General features: G+C 42.6%; 2 protein-coding genes across 2 annotated transcripts in view; one reads left to right on the top strand and one right to left on the bottom strand.

Annotated features, from left to right (window-relative positions):
- The window catches only part of OSER1 (oxidative stress responsive serine rich 1), an 88,236-nt gene extending 83,556 nt beyond the window's left edge, over positions 1-4,680 (bottom strand). Inside the window, exon 1 of the mRNA XM_077460213.1 lies at positions 4,569-4,680. The gene's annotated coding sequence lies outside the window, so the exon portion shown is untranslated. The remainder of the gene's footprint in view (positions 1-4,568) is intronic.
- Positions 1-22,434, top strand: part of GDAP1L1 (ganglioside induced differentiation associated protein 1 like 1) — an 86,157-nt gene that overhangs the window by 34,520 nt on the left and 29,203 nt on the right. Inside the window, exons 3-5 of the mRNA XM_077460211.1 lie at positions 9,443-9,616; positions 11,118-11,212; positions 15,371-15,485. Coding sequence (XP_077316337.1) covers positions 9,443-9,616; positions 11,118-11,212; positions 15,371-15,485 — 384 coding nt within the window. The remainder of the gene's footprint in view (positions 1-9,442; positions 9,617-11,117; positions 11,213-15,370; positions 15,486-22,434) is intronic.

Raw genomic sequence — 22,434 nt, 5'->3', positions numbered from 1 at the left:
GGCACATGGGACATTTTATTGCACTTTATTATTCGTATTCATCTACCTGCTGTTTTTACACACGTATACCATGTTTGTCACCAATTAACCTTGAATTTAACTTGAATCACATTTACACTTTGTTTGCACATGTTTATTGTGGGCTTATTTATACATATATACATTTAAATATACATTTATTGATGCTCTTTGCACTTGCACTTTAAGCGGATGTTTTTCATCTATTACATACTATCTGGTATTCAACAGCGCAGCACCACTATTATTACACTTTTACTTTCATCTGCCATGGATTAGCTGAACGGTGTTTGCAGCAGTTGGTTGTTTTGACAGCGCAAGAGTATTACAAATTCATCCCTACAGTCATGCAGGGAGGTGGAAGCATGTTGCTTTGGGGCTATTTCTCTGCTAAAGGTACAGGCCAACTTTGCCACATTGAGGGGCCAATGGAAGGGGCCATGTATAGTAAAATCTTGGATGAGAACCTTCTTCCCTCAGAGCACTGAAGATCGGTTCGTGGATGGGTCTTCCAGCATGACAATGACCCAAAACATACTGCCAAGGCAACAAAGGAGTGGCTCAAGAAGAAGCACATTAAGGTCATGGAGGGGCCTAGTCAGTCTCCAGACCTTAACCCTATAGAAAATGTATAAAGGGAGCTGAAACTTTGAGTTGCCAAGAAACCGTAAGCATTTATAGAAGATCTGTAAAGGAAAGCGCTAAAATCCCTCCTGAGATTTGTGCAAACCTGGTAACCAACTACAGTAAACGTCTTACCTACTGTATGTGCTTGCCAACAAGGGTTTCTCTACCAAGTACCAAGTCATGTTTTGCTTGTGGATCAAATACTTATTTTACTCACTGACCTGCAACTTAATTTATAGCATGTATTTTATGTGTTTTTTCTGGATTTTTGGTTGATCTTCTGTCTCTATCATTCAAAATTCTATTATGATAAGAATTATAGACCCTTAATTTCTTTGTAATTGGGCAAACTTTCAAAATCAGCAGGGATCAAATAATTTTCCCCATTGTATGACCAAAGCTTTTTTGCCCATGCTTCCCTTGTGGGTCAAAGGAGTAGCCTCATTTTTGCTCTCTTGGGACCCAGAATAAGCTGACTCCGGGTTATTGCCTACTATCAGCTGACATCGCAGAGCTGCTCCAGGCTTTGGAAGGATCCATTCCCAACCATATTGTCAGGATGCACCCAGCTGTGTGATTGACAGCTGGCTCCAGTTCTTAGTGCATGGCTGAAAGCCGAATCAAGCTGCACCCATCCCCTCTCCAGCTCCAGAAAGCAGAGCAAAGAGCACTGACTGACAGTCACTGACCTCCACTCTAAAAAAGGCTAAAAACTGAGCGATCAGTGGTCATGTGATCACTCAGGCTTAGAGCTGGCGAGGGAGGGCTGTAGCATAACACCAATGCTGTGGCATAGAGGTATGTGTATTTCTTTTTTATAACCCCAAACTTATTCTTTAAAGTGTATATGAACCCTACCAATGAATGTGTTTGCCCCTGATTTGTCTGATTAACCCCTTGATGCCAGCCGCATGTGCGGTGGGCCTTAACGCCGAGTTGCCGCATATATGCGACCCCGTTAAAACAACTTACAGTGCTGAGAGCACGCTCCCTGCATGGTAGCCAGTGGGTACAGTTTACAATGCATGTGACAGACATTCATAGTGGTCACATGACCCGAATGCCCACCTCCACCTCCCAACTTTTAGAACTCTTAGCCCTTGTACACACGGTCGGAGAATCCGTCGGAATGTGTCCTATCGGAACGTTTTGTCGGATAATCCGACTGTGTGTGGTATGCATCGGACTGTTTCCGTCTGAATATTCGTCGGACCAAATTTTCCAACTTGCTGGAAATATTTTCCGACAAACTGGTCCGATAGGACATACTCCGATCATGTGTAGAGAATTCCGATCGGACAAAGTGCCACACATGCTCAGATCAAATTCCTACATCAAAGCTATTGGCTACTAGCCTGAACGTAGTCCCATCGTAACGAAATTACGGCATCACGTTCTGAAACATCGGATTTTCCAACAACTTTGTCGGACCGTGTGTATGCAACAGTTTCGGACAAGATTTGGTTGTCGGAATGTCCGACCGTGTGTACAAGGGCTAAAAGGGGTGGGAGGCAGTCGCTGGGAAGGGGTTATTATACAATTGAAAGTGGTTTGTGATATCTGTTTGTTAAGTGCAAAAACATCTTTCTGGAAATCTTGTTGGCTGAATATTTCCTGTGCCATTTGCCCTTGTTGACTGTTGGTGTTCTCAGTTCTCTCTGTAAACTTCAGGACACCTCTTCTATGTTATGGAGATGAGAAGAGGGGGAGTTAATTTGTAGACCTGTCTTAAGTGACAACACTGCTCATCCACAGACAGGGGTCAAGTCCTGGGGAAAAAAGTGTGGGAACTCCCACCCAAGATCCACTCCCCCACCAAAAAAAAAAAAAAAAAAGATACACTCATATGCATATATATATTTCACATAAAATACAGTGACTGCAAATGCGACATGCTACAAGAGATGACCAGACTGCGAATGTGACTACAGGAGATGACCAGACTGCGAATGCGACTACAGGAGATGACCAGACTGCGAATGCGACATAGTACAGGAGATGACTAGACTGCGAATGTGACTACAGGAGATGACCAGACTGCGAATGCGACTACAGGAGATGACCAGACTGCGAATGTGACTACAGGAGATGACCAGACTGCGAATGTGACTACAGGAGATGACCAGACTGCGAATGCGACATAGTACAGGAGATGACTAGACTGCGAATGTGACTACAGGAGATGACCAGACTGCGAATGCGACTACAGGAGATGACCAGACTGCGAATGCGACATAGTACAGGAGATGACCAGACCGGGAATGAGACTACAGGAGATGACCAGACCGCGAATGCGACTACAGGAGATGATCAGACTGCAAATTCGACTACAGGAGATGACCAGAGTGCGAATGCAACTACAGGAGATGATCAGACTGCGAATGCGACTACAGGAGATGATCAGGCTGCGAATGCGACTACAGGAGATGACCAGACTGCGAATGCGACATAGTACAGGAGATGACCAGACTGGGAATGAGACTACAGGAGATGATCAGACTGCGAATGCGACTACAGGAGATGATCAGACTGCGAATGCGACTACAGGAGATGATCAGACTGCGAATGCGACTACAGGAGATGACCAGACTGCGAATGCGACTACAGGAGATGACCAGACTGCGAATGCGACTACAGGAGATGACCAGACTGCGAATGCGACTACAGGAGATGACCAGACTGTGAATGCGACATACTACAGGAGATGACCAGACTGCGAATGCGACTACAGGAGATGACCAGACTGCGAATGCGACTACAGGAGATGACCAGACTGTGAATGCGACATACTACAGGAGATGACCAGACTGCGAATGCGACTACAGGAGATGACCAGACTGTGAATGCGACATACTACAGGAGATGATCAGACTGCGAATGCGACATAGTACGGAAGATGACCAAGTAGCTAGTTTTAAAATTTAAACCTGTCCTCAGCCCCTTTATGGCACCTCCTTTACATTCCTGTCCTCACCCCCTTTGTAGAACCCCCCCTTCACATTCCTGCCCTGCCTCCCTTTTATATCACCTCTCCTCATTCCTTTCAGTTTCTGATACTTTCCCCCTCCCTCCTTCATAACAGTGCCCTCTTCCCTGTCTTACCTTACACAGGACACAGCAGATGACATCGGAAGTGCAGCAAAGGGATGGACAGAGGGCGGGACCTGCCCCAGTTAACTGATTGGTTGATAGAATGCAGAGCAGTTCTATTAACCAATCAGTTAACTGAGCCAGCCCCTGCCCTCCGTGCATCACTGTGCTGCTCTTCCGATGTCAGCTCTGTGAAGACAACGCAGCTAGCAGACTGTGCTAGAGCCTCGGGCGGCTCTGGTCCTGCAAAGGGAACGGCGTTCCTGCTGTGAAAAAAGTGCGGGGACGCCGTTCCCACGCGTTCCCACGCGTTCCCGCAGGACTCGAGCCCTGTCCACAGATACAGTTAGTGAGTGTTGCCACACTAGGACAGGAAGTGTTTTACTACCAGGTGAATAGAATAGAAAAAAAAGTCTTAAAAACTAAAACGATATCTCATTGCTAAACAACGACCTGAAAATCTATGCTAAACTGTTAGCCACTAGGCTTGTAGATATATTACCTTCCTTCATCTTCTTAGACCAATCTGGTTTTAAGATAGGGCATCAGACTGCTGATGCTACTCGGCGCTTAGTTAATATTATACATTTAAATAATAAAAATGGAATGCTTTCTCTGCTCCTTGATTTGGATGAAGAGAAGTCGTTTGATAGAATATACTGGGAATATCTAGCGCAAGTGCTTACCAGTTTTGGGTTCACAAGCCCGATCTACTCAGCTATAATCGCCTCGTACACAAACCCATCTGCCAAAGTATATGTATCTGGCATGCTGTCAACTTCATTCAATATATCTAATGGCACTCATCAAGGGTGCCCACTGTCACCACTTACCTTCAACTTATTGAGGGAACCCATGGCCACATATATATATGTTCTCATTCTCGTATTGTGAGCTTCCCAGTGGGAGATGGGAATGCATACTGTGAGTCTTTTCGCAGATGACGTAATTTTAATGCTAACTGAGATGGAGTCCTCTCTGGCTTCGGTACATCAAGCACTACAATTCTTTAACAGCGTGTCCTATAACAAAGTAAATGAGACAAAATTGTAAATACTTGACCTGGGAGTACCTTCTAGAATCAAAAACTGTTTTAAGAATACATTTCCCTATGTATGGAAAGATCGAAGAATTTCCCTTTTTAGGTATTACACTTACTCATTAGGCTGGTGAAAACTATACCCCTTTTCTGAACTCTTTTCGACACCAAATCGAATTATCATGGTCAGCAGCTTTCAACATGCAGATACTTCCACAATTGCTGTATATATTTAAAACATTACTTGTACCAAATTCTTCTTTTTTTTTATCCCTGCAATCCACACTGAATAAATACTTATGGCAGGGCAAGGAAGCATGCTGTGCATTCAGCAAACTAGTTAAATTAAGATAAGTGGGAAGAGTTGGCCATACTCACACACGTGATTATTATATAGCTTAGATTCTTGCCCAATTGAAAATGTGGTTTACCCCTCTACCAGATACTTTGTGGGCAGTACATGAGCAGTATAAGATACCAGGAGGAAACTTGTATACCGTAACTACTTAATAACAACTCCCCACATGTACATACCAATCTCCCACCAACCATTGAAGCTTCAGTGGTGGCTTGGCTTAACCTTTAGAAGGCCTCATCTACAAGCCATAAACTAACTCCCGTGAAATCTCCAATAACTGCCTTATATCTTCTCACACCTGATCTTGTTCTTGCAACTTGGTGTGCTAAAGGTATCCTATGTTCAGATGACTTATACTTTGGCCCAGCCATTAAGACGTATTGAGTATTGTGGTTAAAATATTCTCTCCATTCTACTGAACATTATAGGTATCTATAAGTCATCCACCTCCTACAAAATACTTGAAACCTGATTACTTTTTGCTTCACCAAGCAGCTCAATATTATTCAATCAGCCCATAGTGGACTTAAGGGACTCTCTTTATTCTGCTCTCTCCCTCATGATAAATACACGTTTGTCAAGTCTTCTATAGTAGCTTGGCAAAAGGACCTTGGCACTGAGTATCCTACTGAGCAATGGCAGAGAGCCTTGAGTACTACATACACTGCTACCAAGAGTGTGAATTTATGGGAAATGACTGAAAACATTTTGATGTGTTGGTGCTTAACACCGCATTGTTTTTCTTGGGTTTCTTTAAATGTGTCTCCCAATTGTTGGAGAAATTGAGGGGGTACCGATACTCTAATACATATTATATGTTCTTGCTCACATCTTTCCAAATTTTGACTTCAGTTTTTAACCTTATTACACGAGTTTTGGGATTGAATATTCCATTATCCCCTGGTATGTCATTGCTTTCCTTGGGAGTTGAGTCCATTCCTCCCACATTTAGAACCCTGGTCTTACATACAGTATACTTCTAGCAGCCTGTCTTACTTTAGTTCAGCATTGGAGGGACTCTAAAGTCCCAAACCTCAGGGAAGTTATTCAAACGACACACACTCATGGTACTAATGAAACACTTTTTGCATCCAGTATTGGAAAATATTCTACTATTACTAAATACTGGCGACCCTGGTTGACATGGTACTCTAGGATCTCTAACTTTTGATACAGCACTCTTCTTATAGTTGGAGCACCCCATTAGTCATTTAACCCTCCTTTAGGACTACAATGCAATTGAAAATCGAAAAATCCTGACTGTATTTGTTCGCTGTTTAATGCCAACTGTTATGCTCTCTTGTTGTGAACTGTACACTTTGAGCTCAGCCTACACTTAGGTTGCACAGCTTGTGCCTTATTGCTAATTTTTTCATATCTGTTGAATGTCTATTGTTGTCTTGACTCTCTTTTGTATGTTTTTCTACAAAACCCAATAAATATGCATTGAAAAAAACAAAAAATAATAATAATGCAGCCGCCACATCTAAGGCCTGGTTCACATCATTGCAGGTGGTTGCGGGAATCACACCCGTTCCCCCACCCGCAGCCAAAATGTGCTGCTGTTTAGAAATGCACGGGGCTCCGATTCAATCTTAATGGTACCCCCAGGCATCTAAAAATGCAGTGCATTTGTGGGCATGGGAACTGCTGGAAAAGCACAATGCGATTCCACAGCCGCTGCATTCTGAAAATGTTGCAGGAACCACGATAGTGTGAACCAGGCCTAAAGGCAGATAGGATGCAATGGATTAAAATGTTTCCATTCTGAATTTGTTGGATAGAAGATTGCTTTTCACTTTTAGTCAAGAACCGCTTTTTTTTCCCGGCTGCTTAGCAGCCTTCAGAAAAGTGATCCCCCATAGATCACTTTTAGAGAATATACAAGTATGAACTTAGACTTCGAGCCAAGGGCTAAATATAACAATACTATTGGGTACTTCCTATATACAGTACAGTATAGATTACAAAAGATAAATAAGCACTTTATTATACAGCTAAAAGTACACTTATCCTTCAATGCAGAACTCCAATTAAATTCTGTAATAAACATGCAAATCAAAGTCTATCTAAACCAAAGAACAAAAAAATAATATATTGCAGCTTACCAGTCCTTAGATGTGGTGGTTGCATTTGTTTTCTTTATTGTGGGTTTTTTTTTTTTACTTATTTCACCTGGTGATCCTGCTGATAACACATGTCCTGTCCTAGAGTGACAACACTCAATCTTTGTACAGTGTCTATGGAGGAGCAGCGTTGTCACCCCAGGACAGAACTACAATGGCCTCCCCCTCTCTCCCATAACATAGGGGGAAGGTGTTGAGTAGTCCACAGAGATGCACAAGACAGAAAACACTGCTTGACATTTTAACAACAAAGGCAGATTGTACAGGAAGTTATCAGCTCACAAGATTTTTGGCAGGATCAACGGGTACTTTTTGCACTTATTGAAAATATATAATATAATGTTTTCAGTTTATATTTAACAACCCCAAGGTGAGCAAAGTTAGAGAGTCAATTGTTAGGGTTTCCATACATAGCATTTGTTACCAACATCTAATACATTATTGCTCTCTGGCTGTTACAATCTCATCTCATATCTATCTAATGGACAACCCTATCTAAACAGCCATCTAATATACTGTATGTTAAGCACCTTTCCACAACACAATTAGCATGCGTATTTCAGACCAGCATGGTTTATGTGCCTTTCTGGAATTGTCAGCGTCTGCGGCGGTGCCTCTGATCACACTTTAATTTGCTTTTTAAATGCCATCTGCGAGCAGCCAGCTGTTAACGCTGGTAAAGGACTAAATTATGGCTGCCTGTCTGCTCCACTTACCATGGCAAGGGGTGAGAAGGAGTAAGGTAACACTCATAAATATCAAAGGCAGCTCCTGTTTAAGGAGAACCTTGTATTATGGTCACATTGAAGACAAAGATACTGTACACACATGATATCCCAATTTAAATATAAGTTTAATTCAATTAATATAAATAGAAACCAATTTGTTGTCTGAACCACACATTCCCGTTACACATATAAGACTGTATTGTAGATCTTCTCTATTTTGTTCCATGTGCCCTCTTGGCCCTGAAGCCGTGCGACACCCAGAAATCTGTGGCTTTAGATCAGAGGTCTCCAACTATGACCTGCTACAAGCTTGTATCTGGCCACCAGCTGATGTGCACAGTCTCCACTCTGATGGGGACTCTCATGTAAGGGGGGGTTTTATTGGGGACCCTAATTTAGACCCTGATGTAAAGGGGATTCAGGTGGGGACCCTACTGCAGACATTGATGTAAAGGAGATTCGGATGGGGACCCTAATGTGGACCCTAATGTAAGGGGGATTCTGATGGGGACCCTACTGTAGACCCTGATCTAAAGGGGGATTCTGATGCAAACCCTACTGTAGATCATGATGTAAGGGTGGGGACCTTACTGTAGACCAAGGGGACTGCTGACACACACACCATATGATTGTCAGACAAAGAACTCACCTGCAACTGGGCTGTTTTGAAAGTTCAAAATTCTCTGAATGCCGAAAGGAGTCAGCAGTATGGAATGGGTAGAGCCAGAGTCTTTGCACTAAAAACGTAACACAGATCATATTTTATAAAGTTAATTTATATAGTTAATTTACTGTCGATTGTTTTTCAGTATTTTTGTTAGGTGAGGTCTTCTTTTAAATTCCTCCATCCAATAAAACAACCTACCTTCAGGTAAATGGGATGGGTACATTGTAATCTAGTTCGGATTGGGACCCTACTGTAGATAATTGATGTAAGAGGGATTCTGGATCCCTAATATAGACCCTGGATTAAACTTAATCCATAGGAAGGAAAAAGAGAACCCTTATAAAGCATGGTTCTATTTGCTCCATCAGGGGGAACATGGCATGTTTCCCTTTTGACTGTTCTTTTGCACCTTACCCCTGAGAAAGGGTAAGGTTTTTTCCCCCAAAAATGTGGTGGTTGTATTTGATGTTGTCACCAAAACTATGAAGGCACCATCAGATAGGAAGTCTTTCAGCCCCCGTTTAGCGAACCCCTAGCAACCTGTGGAGGAACCATGGTTGAGAATGGCTGATTTAGTGTAATGCTATTTCCTGCAGACCATTGGGCATATTAAAGTGTGACATAGAACAGGGACAGTTAATCTCTCATCCGTTGAAGGTGAAGAAGCTTGAATGAAATCTTGATGAAAGTCATAGTTAGTAAGCTGGGGAAGAGTTGAGTAGCCTGTACAACTAAGATTTCTAATATATGATCGGTCTACATTTACGAGTTATTGTTTATCATTTTCAGAACTTATTCCTCAGTTGATACCAGAATCTGGAAGCCTTCTACACTCCAGAGTCCTCCAATACCGAGAGCTGCTAGAAAACCTGCCCATTGATGCCTACACACATGGATGTATTCTTCACCCAGAACTTACAATAGATTCTATGATCCCAAAGTATGCCACTGCTGAGATCCGACGTAAGTGTCTATATATGAGATGCATATTTGAAAGGTTTATTAGTAGTAAAGGATATGAACTAGAATCGACTCATACCCCTAATAACCTGTCCACCTTATGCCCCGTACACACGAGCGGACTTAAGTCCGACAGACTTCCAAAGGAGTTCCGTCGGAGTTCTGCTGGAATTCCGACGGAGTTCTGACAGACTTTTCGGCCGAACGGACTTGGCCACACACAATCACACTAAACTCCGACGGATTCGAACGTGATGACGTACGACTGGACTCGAATAAGGAAGTTCATAGCCAGTAGCCAATAGCTGCCCTAGCGTCGGTTTTAGTCCGTCGGAGTAGCATACACACGAGCGGAGTTTTCGAAGGGGACCGGGTCCGGCGGAGTTCCGTCGGGAAAATTTGAAGCATGCTTCATTTCTAAAGTCCGTCAGACTTTGGCGAATCAAAAGTCCGTTGCAGCCCACACACGATCGGATAGTCTGACGGACTCGGTCCTTCGGACTTTGGATGTTGAAAAGTCCGCTCGTGTGTACGGGGCATTAGTCTCAGCTGATTTCAGATAAGTGTTGAAACTTCATGCAGCTCATCCACAAAAGATAATAAGTTGTAAAACACAGAACAGGCTCTTCCTGAAGGGTAGCCATACAACGATGTGGAAGTACTGCTGCCAATTCCAGGATTGCTTGTGATAACAGGCCCATGCAAACATTCCCTATAGAGCGATAACCAACACTTACAATTATCAGCATGTTTTTATCTCTCATATAGATTTCCCAGTCTGCTATCACTTTTAATTTGTTGTAGCTGCTGTAATGTGATGAAAAGTTGACATCTGATTGGCTGCTCAGGGTTAGCACGTTCAGTTTATCGACATTGCTCTTTTCACTGCTTTACTCAAGAAGTCAGATTGTGTGGATGGTAGAGGTGAGGGGAGCTGAATGACTCAGTTGGTGCGAGATGGAAGTTGCGGGAAGACCACACAGACCCCTGCCTAGGGAAAGAGTTTTGGGGAATTGGCAAGTTACCCCTTTGAATGTTTAATGCTGTTATTTTGCTTTTTTTAAGCATGCCGCCAAATAAATGCACCTTTCACCTAAAATCACTAAATTCCGTTGCAACCTTTAAAGGGTTGGAAAGGCTGTTTTTTGAGCTACTTGGTTAAGGGGAAGAAGAGGTTAATTTGTTTTCTACTGATCTTTCTATTAAGGATTTTTCCAATATTTGTAGTATCCAGCCTTCTCCAGGGCGTGTTACAAGAAGTCCTTCCTTATGGCCTTTCACTCTGCTAAAATGGTGTCTGTAATTTACACTTCTAGGAATACACAAGCAGCCCAGACTTGCTTCTCAATGTATGAGAGTGCTGTCTTTACAACCAAACAATATAGGATGTATATAGTATGTGTAAAAAGTGGTGATTAACTAATGAATGTATTTTACTTCTATATATTTCAAGGATTTCATTCATAAGTTGACACAATTCTCTTCTTTATGCATCATCCCTAAGGACACCTGACCAATGCCAGCACAGAACTCTTGAAACTCGATAATGAGGATCCTCAATTCGCTGAGCCATATCTTTCCAAACAGAAGAAACTCATGGTAAGTCATGAAAGCATAGGAAGTCCACCTTAGCTCCTCTGGAGCTCTAGTGGAAACATCGAACCTGGATCAATTTAAATAAAGGGGAAAAGAGAGCATTGTCCACTGACACACCAGGAGGGAGGGTGCCATCAAGAGCAGGGGATGGACCTTGGTTTTTTAGTCCATAAAGAAGCTCATTTTACAATCTACAGGGGTCTATATAGCCAAACTATAAGGAACCCCTTTGTTTTAAAGAGAACTTTCTTTTTTCAATGTGTGAATGCAATTTTAGATACCCTTGGCCATATTAAAAACGAACACATTGCATGCAGAGTTGGAGTTCTCAGGGTGGGCATTTGCAAAGTTCAGAATTATTTCCAAGAGGCTTCAGCTCTGTCCTGTGAAAGCCCTACTCAAGCCCTGAAAAAAATGAGCCTGATATGAATATACTGGCTTTAGATCTATTGTTTTACTAATAACTGAACTTACTAATAACTGAACTACTAAGTAAGATATCTTTAATTTAGCCCCTTGATCATAGGCCCACTTTGTAGAAAGACCTGAGCCAAGCATCACCTATCCGCAAACCAATAACAGTGCCTGAAAGGCCGCAGGCCCCTCATTAGTTGGTTTGGGAAATTAAGGGGCAAGGCCAGGTTCAAGATATACTACAGTTATAGCCTCTTTACACAGTGCACTTAGGATCAGGGAGCTCCTAGCATGCCTAAAACAAAACTTGGTCCTCAGTAAAGGTAAACAGCATTACCAGGTCAGAGAATGTATTTACTTGCTGCTAGGAGTGGCACAGTCATCAAACTTCACCTCTATCCACCAGAAAATGGGCAGCACATTAGCTAAGTGGTTAGCGCATCCACCTGGCAGCACTAGGGTCATTGGTTTGAATCCCAACCACAGCATTAAGTGCATGGAGTTTGCATGTTCTCCCTGTGCCTGTGTGGGTTTCCTCTTAAAAAAAAAAGCCGCCTGCACTCCGCTCCCACGGCCAACATCTTTCACCGGAGATACTTCCAGGTTCGCAGGCTCCGGCACTGTGATTGGCGGAAGCCGAGATGACATCACTCCCACACATGCATGGGTACTGAAGAAATGGCACAAGCAGGCCGTTTCTCCAGTGAGCATGCGCGATGACTTCGGCAGCAGCGCATATAGTGAATATTTCCTAAACTGTGCAAGTTTAGGAGATATTTACGCTACCTACAGGTAAGCTTTATTAACAGAGTTTACAACCACTTTAAGGTTTCTTGGGTGTCGCTTGGCAACTAGAAGTTGTAGCTCCCTCCATAAATTTTCTATAGGATTAAGGTCTGGAGACCGACTAGGACACTCCATGACCTTAATGTGCTTCTTCTTGAGCCACTCCTTTGTTGCCTTGGTGATTTTGGGTCATTGTCATGCAGGAAGTCCCATCCAAGACCATCTTCAGTGTTCTGGCTGAGGGAAGAAAGGTTCTCATCTAAGATTTTACAATACATGGCTCCGTCCATTGGCCCCTCAATGCGACAAAGTCGACCTTTAGCAGAGAAACAGGCCCAAAGCATAATGTCCCCACCTCCGTTTTGACTGTAGGGATGGTGTTTTTAGGACCATAGTCAGCATTTTTCTTCCTCCAAGCATGTCGAGTTTATGCCAAAGAGAAAAATGTTGGTCTCATCTGACCACAGCACTTTCTCTCAATCCTTCTCTGAATCATTTAGATGTTCATTGGTAAACTTCAGATGGGCCTGTACATGTGCCTTCTTGAGGAGAGAGACCTTGTGGGATCTGCAGGATTTCAATCCATGGCTGTGTATTGTGTTAACAATGGTTTGTTTGGTGACCGCGGTCTCAACTGCCTTGAGATCAATTACAAGCTCCTCCAGTGTAGTTCTGGGCTGCTCCCTCACTTTTCTCATGATCCTCCTCACCCCGTGAGGTGAAATCTTGCATGGAGCTCCAGACCAAGGGAGGTTGCATTTCTTCCATTTGCGAATAATCGCTCCAACAGTTGTCTCCTCCTCACCAAGCTTCTTGCTAATGGTCTTGTCGCCCATTCCAGCCTTGTGCAGGTCTACATTCTTGTCCCTGATGTCCTTTGACAGCTCTTTACTCTTGGCCATGATTGTGAGATTTGAATGGAAGAAAGAGATTCTATGGACAGGTGTCTTTATACATATAACAAGTTGTCTTTAGGAGCACCTTCTTAAATGAATGGTACTAATCTGTGTACCACATAAGCACATACTGTAGCCAGTCTGTGGGAGCCAGAATTATTGTTGGTTGCTAGGAGATCAAATAATTATTTTACTCATTGATCTGCAACTAAATTTATAACATTTGTATTGTTTTTTCTGGGATTTTGGTTGATATTGTGTCTCTATCGCCAACGGCCACCCCCAATCGCGTGCACGATAGCCAGCACGGGGATTTGTGTGTGTAAACATAAATCCCTGTTCTGTCAGGGGAGAGGAGACATATCGTTTGTTCCTACTAAATAGGAACAACGATATGTCTCCTCCCCCAGTCAGCCTTATCCACATACAGTTAGAACACATCTAGGGAACACAAATGTAACCCCTTGATCGCCCTCTAGTGTTAACCCCTTCCCTACCAGTGACATTTACACAGTAATCGGTGCATATTTATAGCACTGGTCGCTGTATAAATGTCAGTGGTCCCAAAAATGTGTCAAAAGTGTCTGATCTGTCTGTCGCAATGTCGCAGTACTGATAAAAATTGCAGATCACTGCCATTACTAGTAAAAAAATAATAAAAATTCAATAAATCTTCCCCATAGTTTGTAGACGCTATAACTTTTGCGCAAACCAGTGTATATACACTTATCGGGATTTTTTTACCAAAAATATGCAAAATAATATATATTGGCCTAAACTGATGAAGAAATTTTTATTTATTTTTTTAAATTGTGGGATATTTATTATAGCAAAAAGTAAAAAATATTGTTTTCTTTTCAAAATGTTCACTCTTTTTTTGTTTATAGCTCAAAAACCGCAGAGGTGATCAAATACCCTCAAAAGAAAGCTCTATTTGTGGGGAAAAAAGAAAAAAGGATACAAATTTTGTTTGGTTACAGCATTACATGACTGCGTAGTTGTCAGATAAATCGACGCAGTGCCAAATTGGAAAAAGTTCTCTGGTCAGGAAGGGGGTAAAATCTTTCGGGGCTGAAGTGGTTAAAATACACCTATGATAAAAATGATAGACCCTTCATTTCTTTGTAGGTAGGCAAACTAAAAAAAATCTGCAGGAGAGCAATTATTTTTCCCACTGTATAAATGTGAGTTAGGGACCTTATATTGTAAGTTCCTTGAGGGAATATACTGTGCATTATACAATATATGTATAAAGTGCAATGTACAATATATGTATAAAGTGCTGTAAGTACCTGTAATAAATAAGCTGTATGTATACTGGCATCAGACTCGGGAACCAACACAGCATGACTTTGTTCTTTGACTCCCCTTTGGGCTGCTTTCAACTGCTTTTGATTTGCTCAGTTTTTGAGGTGCTTATCAGTTTTTGAGGTGCGTATGGGTTGCTGACTGTTTCTGAGTTACCATAAGCTGCTCCTGATCTGCTTAAACTTGTTTCCAAGATACTTTATCACTTTTATCAGTAAGCAAAGCAATTCAGAAGACAAATGTCCCCATACACAATCCCTAGCTCACCTCTAAAAGACCTGCCCTTTAAGTATAATGTTCCCAGGGGCGGACTGGCAACTCATGGGGCCCCCGGGCAATAGGAGATTATGGGGCCCCCAGGCAATTAGAGATTATGGGGCCACACAGTATACACAAACACACACAGTATACTATCACACAGTATACACAGACATGTTTCTATTGGCTGAGAAGGTACTGGAGAGGAGGGGCAGCTATAATCTCAGGATTTTTAGACCAAAAGGATGTCGGTAAGGGACATTTCAGAGATAGATGTAAAAAAAAAACACAACTTTTTACATACTGTCCCTGGTTTACTGAGGCTGGCAACCATGATGGGGCCCCCTAGTGGCTTGGGGCCCTCGGGCAGTGCCCGAGTGGCCCAATGGTCAGTCAGCCCCTGAATTTTCCCTTTCCTCCAAGCAGTATGTGCATGGAAACTCCTATAGTAGTGTAATCCATAACATATAAGTGACTTGTAAACATGCTCTTCTTCCAGGCTAAAATATTGGAACACGACAATGTGAACAACTTGAAGAAAATCCTCTTTGAGTTAGCCATGGTCCTGGATCAGATCGAGGCTGAGCTGGAGAAGAGGAAAATTGAATACGAAGGTATTGTATGAATTAATAAGTTTTTATAAACTAGTCTATTTTTGGTGCTATGAAAAGCAGTGATCACCTGCTGTGCTATTTCCATCCCTTATTAATCCTGGCAGTTTAAAAAAAAAAGAAAACAATCAATTCTGGAGGTGTCTGATGCAGTGTCCCCCACCGCGAGCTGTGGTTACTTCTTCCGACCCATATGTTACTACAGTATTGAGCAGTGACATGGGGGTTGGAGGATGGCACCAGGGCCATCTTTAATATTGATTGGACCCTGGGCAAAACTTTTCTTGCCCCCCTCCCCCCCATGCAGTTTTGCTCTCCACCTGCTCTGAGACATACAATAAATAGCAGCTAGACTCAAAATCAGTTTACTGAATCAGATCAGGCAGCTATTGCAATTGGTTGCCAGAGGTTACAGTGTCATCATTACCGCTCACTGACTGGTTGCTAGAGGTTACAGCACATATTACAGCTCACTGATTAGTTGCTAGAGGTTACAACACATGATTTCTGCTTGTTGAGATTACTGTACAGTAATACTGCTCACTGATTCGTTGTTAGAGGTTACAGCACATCATCTCCTCACTCCAGGGGTCATGCTATACATATGGATGCCGCCTTTATTTACATATCTATGCAGCCATTTACATATGAATGCTGCTTCTATTTACATATGAATGCTGGTTATTTACATGTAAACACAGGGTCTGCAGGTGAGTAATCTGTACACAACAATAGGGCAGAGCTGGGCAGCATTAGTAACAGCGCTTAACACTGAGCTATCAGGACACAGCAAGAGACAAGGAAATTTAAACTGGGATAGTTGACAAGTATGAGGCAGCTGCTTTGGGCCCCACAACAATGACAGGGGTCAGGGCAGCTGCCCCTTTTGCCCTGCCTTAAACACCGCCCTGGATGGCGCCATGGTATGAGGTAGGAAACACAGTCATCACACACTTCATGAGTAGGAGGGTCATCTTTCTACCATCACATGATCACAAAAAAAACAGCTGGGATCAGCAGGAAACCAATGACCCAAGCAGAAAGTTCCAGTTTTGTGCATGCACAGTTTAAATATAGGGTCCCCCATACAAGGAAGCCATGCCTGAACTGCTCACGAATTTTAGAAAATCATAGCTGCCTCAAAATCTAGAAAGTTCCTCTTTCTGGTATAATAATTTTCATTGTAAAAGGAAGCATAACTGTATAACAGCCGTTCATCCAGACAGGGGTAGAACCAATCAAACATAACTTCCAGACATGGGCTAGAAAAGCTACATGAGCAGTTAACTTTTAAGGAACAAGTGACCACTGAGCGACCTGGGGGCACAAGCCGCAGGTCCTCCTTTCTCATCTAGACCCAAGGGCCAATGGAGGGAGCCCATGGGTCAGCTGAACTAGTTCATATCAAGGGGAAAGGTGGGTTTAAGTCTACTGGGCACCCCCAGCCGGGGCTGGGATGAGTGACTAATAACTAGGGGAGAAAAGAGAAAGCTCATCCAGTAGAACAACTCCATGGGAGAAAACTCAAAGAGATTGACCAGACGGCATAACCAACAGTCAACTAAAATTCCCTGGGTCCGAGGACTTAGGGTTACACAAAGATAAGGAGGGACCGATGGCAGGCAATGGACCAGCCTCTCCCTCAAAAGGGAAGGAAACAGAAGAAATAGAGAAAAAGAAGAAAAGGAAGAGGGAGGAGTGGGAAAAAAAGAGGAGGGGGAGGAATCCTGCAGGTTGAGGAATTACTTAGCAGACCTTAGGAAAGACCCAAGCTGTCCTGATGAAGGGTGGGTAGAGCACAAGACCACCAAGGTGACCACACGTTAATGAATTTAGAGTGAGAGTCGTGAAGGATGCTAGATATTTTTTCATTGACCATAAGGTCAGTCAAAATGCATTTCACCATGGCAAACGGGACAAAGGGCTTCTTCCAGGCTCTAGAAATTGTCCTTTTGGCTGCTATGAATAAGTAAGATGCTAACTTCTGTTGGTAAGAAAACAATCCCTGTATCGGGCACTGATGAGGAGGCACTGATATGCAGCACTGATGGGCACTGACAGGCAGCACTGATAGGCAGCACTGACAGGTGGCACTGATGGACACTAATAGATGGCACTGACAGGGGTTACTGATGGGCACTGATTGGCACTGTGGTGGGCTCTGATTGGTACTTTGATGGGCACTGACTGGCAGCTGATGGCCCTGATTGGCATTGTTGTGGCACATCTGATGAGGGCTGTGCTGATTATCAGTGCAGAACCCCCCCACCCCGACAGGGACAGCCACCGATCGGATCAGCTGATCAGAGTGACACACAGCTCCACCGATTGCTACAAGTGATGGCGGCTTATCCTGCTGGCCCAGTCAGAATAACAAAACCACTGCCTGCCCGTCATTCTGCTACGGGCCGGGCGGGAAGTGGTTAAATGTGCTTCTCATATCCTGCAGTTTTTCCACCTTCATCTTTTGTGGATTTCAGTTAATGCAATTGTTCATTGACTCCCACCACTCCACTTCCAGTTCAGACTTGTTACCAGGTCTAAATTTGTCTCCCCGTGCTGGGGTTAATTCCAGGCTCAGCTGTTAAATCTCCTTCCTCTCTTTTACATTTATTGCATAATATCCACTTACATTAAAACTTGAAACAGTGCACTTTAACCGCTTCAGCCCCAGAAGATTTTACCCCCATCCTGACCAGAGCACTTTTTAGAATTTGGCACTGCGTCATTTTAACTGACAATTGCGCGGTCATCCGGCGCTGTACCCAAACGAAATTTGCATCCTTTTTTTTTACCACAAATAGAGCTTTCTTTTGGTGGTATTTGATCACCTCTACGGTTTTTATTTTTTGCTCTATAAACAAAAAAACAGTCAATTTTGAAAAAAAAAACAATATATTTTACCTTTTGCTATAATAAATATCCCCAAAAGTTTTTTTAAAAAGCACATTTATTCATCAGTTTAGGCCAATATATATTCTTCCACATATTTTTGGTAAAAAAAAAAAAAAATCACAATAGGCGTATATAGATTGGTTTGCGCAAAAGTTACAGCGTCTGCAAACTATGGGAAAGATTTATGGCATTTTTATGCCATTTTCTATTATTTTTTTATTTTTTACCAGTAATGGCAGTGATCTAACTGTGTGTGGATGGGAGTGACTAGGAGAGGAGCTATAGCGTTTTTCCTACTTAGTAGGAACAAACGCTATGGCTCCTCTCCTCTGACAGAACTCGTGCATGCTATTGCGCGTGGCTGGTTGTGCTGCCTCTGATGGCCGAAAATGGTGATTGCACCCAGGAGAGCCATTGTGCCGCAGTATATCTGCGTGACGCGGTCAGTAAGTGGTTAAAAGAACATCCGACGGGGTAGCTTCTCCCATATGCTCTTGTATGTTCCACAAACACAGTACTCTGTCATCCGACTCCTTCCATGCGTATCGTCACGATCATGTGACTTCCTCAGGGAATCATATCAGTGCTGCATATTATTGCCTCCTCAGTGCCACCTTATCAGTGGCACCTCATCAGTGTCCATCAGTGAAGGAGAAAAATAGGGTTTTCTTCCGTCACACTTTTTCGGATCGCAGCGGGTCGGATGTCAGCGGACATGTCAGCGCTGACATCCGCCTCTCCATAGAGGTCTATGGAGCGTCCGTTCAGGTCCGCCTAAAAAACTGACAGGCAGACCTAAACGTTCCCTCCATGTGAAAGAGGCCTTAATCTTCCCCTATGAGTCTTCAAAACAGTGCCTTATCCCTTATCAAACAGTTGGGTACAAGGTTTCAGATCCTCAAAGCAAGGATTTGTCTGCTGTGTTGTCTCATTAGCTAAACCAGTTGTGCTCTGGGAATCATTTGTCGCTTTTTTAATGTTTATTTATATAGCAAAGATTATATATACAGTATATAATCTTTGCTACACAAAAAGGATACCCAGAGCACCACTGGTTTAGCTAATGAGACAACACAGCAGACAAAGCTCGCTTTGAGGGTTTGAAACTTTGTACCTGTTTGATAAGTCACTGCTATGAAGACTCATAGTGTAAGGTGTGTGTGTACAGTATACATCTTTTACAGATTGTAATGCTCTGTATCTTTCTGCCTTAACGCCAAATACCAGGAGCGCAAATTAAATGTATTACACAGCACAAAGGATATTTTAATTAGTGAAACTGGAATGAAATGGGAAAATAAAGCAGTTGGTTTAATTTCCTGTTCTTTCTCAAATGCTGCATCAATGAGATAATGTGATCCAATTTACAATGGCAATATTACTGTATATATTAAAGGATTAGTCCACGCAAAACTGACATTTCTGTTATGAGTAGCTAGTGATTGGCTGAAACATATCATACTAGTTCTGTATCTAGATGTAGCTTCAGTTTTGTCATGAAAAAAAAAAAAATCCTTCCTTTCCTGGATCAGCTTTTCACATTATAGGCTCTATTCACAAGACTAACACACTGGGAAAAAGATTCTTATATTATTTACTATTTATTATTCTCAGTTCTGTAATGGGTCCAATTCGATTTAAAACTTACAGTCAAATGGCTGAAGCCAAGATCATTATGCAAAGATTTGTGAATCAAATCTGTTGCTGCAAGGATTTTAGCAAATGTTGTTGCAGATCCGACTCGTTTCTGTTCTCTAATGCCGCATACACACGACCGGATTTTTCGACGGACTAGGTCCGATGGAATGAATCCGTCGGATATTACGATCGTGTATGGACTCCAGCGGACTTTTGTGTCCATGTAGCAATTATATGAGGGTTCTTCAAAAAGTTTCCACACTTTTTTTGAATATCAATGTATTATATAATGTATTATATAATGTATATAATGGTTTTTAGGGTAGGGCTTTATTTTTAAAGGAGATATATAGATCGATAGATAGATAGATAGATAGATAGATAGATAGATAGATAGATAGATAGATAGATAGATAGATAGATAGATAGATAGATAGATAGATGTGTGTTGAAACTGCCACTTATAGTCTCCATGAGAAGCCCTTCTGATAGGGTGACACAGGGGCCCAATTGGGAGACGGGTTGATCAAAGACCTTCATGGCAGGATCACCAGGCATCACTGTTTTAAAAGCATTTGATTTAAAAATATTGAAGATGACTTTTAAAATGACACTTAACTTTAGGTGGACGTCATATGACAGCCTTAGGTTTAAGTGGAGATGTCTAAATTATGCCATTGCCCTCCTTGCGATCGGGGCGCCAGAGAATGAATTGGCCAGCGGCGGCTGTCTACCATCGAGCTGACTGTGGACCAGATGGTCCCTGGCCATCTCTATGACCTTCTGAAATTCACTCTCCGCTGACGTCACTGCCATCAGTCAAGGCAGCGCGTCATCCCGACTTCCAGGTCTGGATCCGCCAGCTGCCTTGACCAATGGCAGTCTCAGCGAGCCACTGCAACAGCTGCTCACTGCCCCTCCATAGCTCCAATGAGCGTGGAGAAGCAGACAGGAGAGCTGCTGACTGACAGTCAGCAGCTCTCCTATTGGGGATCTGTGAGAACAGAGCCATCAGCGATGTTCGGTGGCTCGGTTCTCAGTGCAGAGATGGGGGGGGGGGGACGGATGGACAGATGCAGCATCAGTCTGATGCTGCATCCACCTAGGTAAGTATGAATCTAAAATAAAATAAAAAAACATACTTCTCTTTTAAAGTAAGTGTCTTCTAAAAACTGGCAGTGGGTTTGATTTTTAGTCCATCTTCAACCCAAAAAGGTCCAACTAGCTCATATATAATAATACCAGCATCCCACCTCCACCTTGCTGGCGTCTGAGTGTAAGTGGACCTCTGTGCCCATTACTGATCCAGCCACAGGCCCATCCATCTGGTCCATCAAGAGTCACACTTATCTCATCAGTCCATAAAACCTTTGAAAAATCTGTCTTCAGATATTTCTTGGCCCAGTCTTGACGTTCTAACTTATGTGTATTCTTCAGTTGTGGTCAGGTTTCAGCCTTTCTTACCTTGGCCATGTCTCTCAGCACTGAACACCATGTACCTCTGGGCACTCCAGGTAGATTGAAATTCTGGAATATGGCAGCTCTGGAGGATAATGTGTTCCTGGTAGCTTCACGATTGATTCTTATCAAATTGCTGGCAGTTAATTTGCGTCTTTTTTTCTCAACATAGTTTTTGCTACCCTGTTGACTATTTGCAACAAAACGTTTGATGGTTCTGCGATTGTCTTAGCAATTTCAAGAGTGCTACAACCCTCTGAAATACTTTTTTACAATTTTTGACTTTTCAGTCAGTTAAATCTATTTTTTGGCCCATTTTGCCTGAAAAAAGGAAGCTGCCTACATACCTTGATATAGGGCAGTGATGGCGAACCTTGGCACTCCAGATGTTTTGGAACTACATTTCCCATGATGCTCAACTACACTGCAGAGTGCATGAGCATCATGGGAAATGTAGTCCCAAAACATCTGGGGTGCCAAGGTTCGCCATCACTGATATAGAGTATTGATCTCCTTAGACCACACCCTCTCTCATTACACAAATACACATCACTTAATATGCTTAAATCCAATAAGCATTCAAGTTTATACCGCTTGGAGTTCGACAATATGCATAACAATTATGATTTGGTCAAAAATGCTCACTTGCCTAAAAATTGTGCAATTATTATACTGATTTCTTCTTTACAAAACATAGTTTAGTGTTAGATCGTGGATACCTGTAGATGCAGGGATTTTAGTGTTAGGGTGGACTTTTACTTTAAGCCCTTGTACACACAGCCGGAGATTCCGACAACCGAATCCGTCAGAGTAATTCAGATGGATTAATTCCGGAAGAGGTCCGGAAGTGATGTTGCATACACACTGTCGGACTAAGTTGTCGGAAAATCTGATTGTACATAACGTGATGACGTTATTTCGTTACAACGGAATTACGTTCAGGCTAGTAGCCAATAGCTTT

Source organism: Lithobates pipiens, unplaced genomic scaffold (genome assembly GCF_037356315.1).
Source record: "Lithobates pipiens isolate NorthernLeopardFrog02 unplaced genomic scaffold, aLitPip1_a1.2 Scaffold_28, whole genome shotgun sequence".
Lineage (NCBI taxonomy): Eukaryota > Metazoa > Chordata > Amphibia > Anura > Ranidae > Lithobates > Lithobates pipiens.
This window is presented reverse-complemented; position numbering and strand designations above follow the sequence as displayed.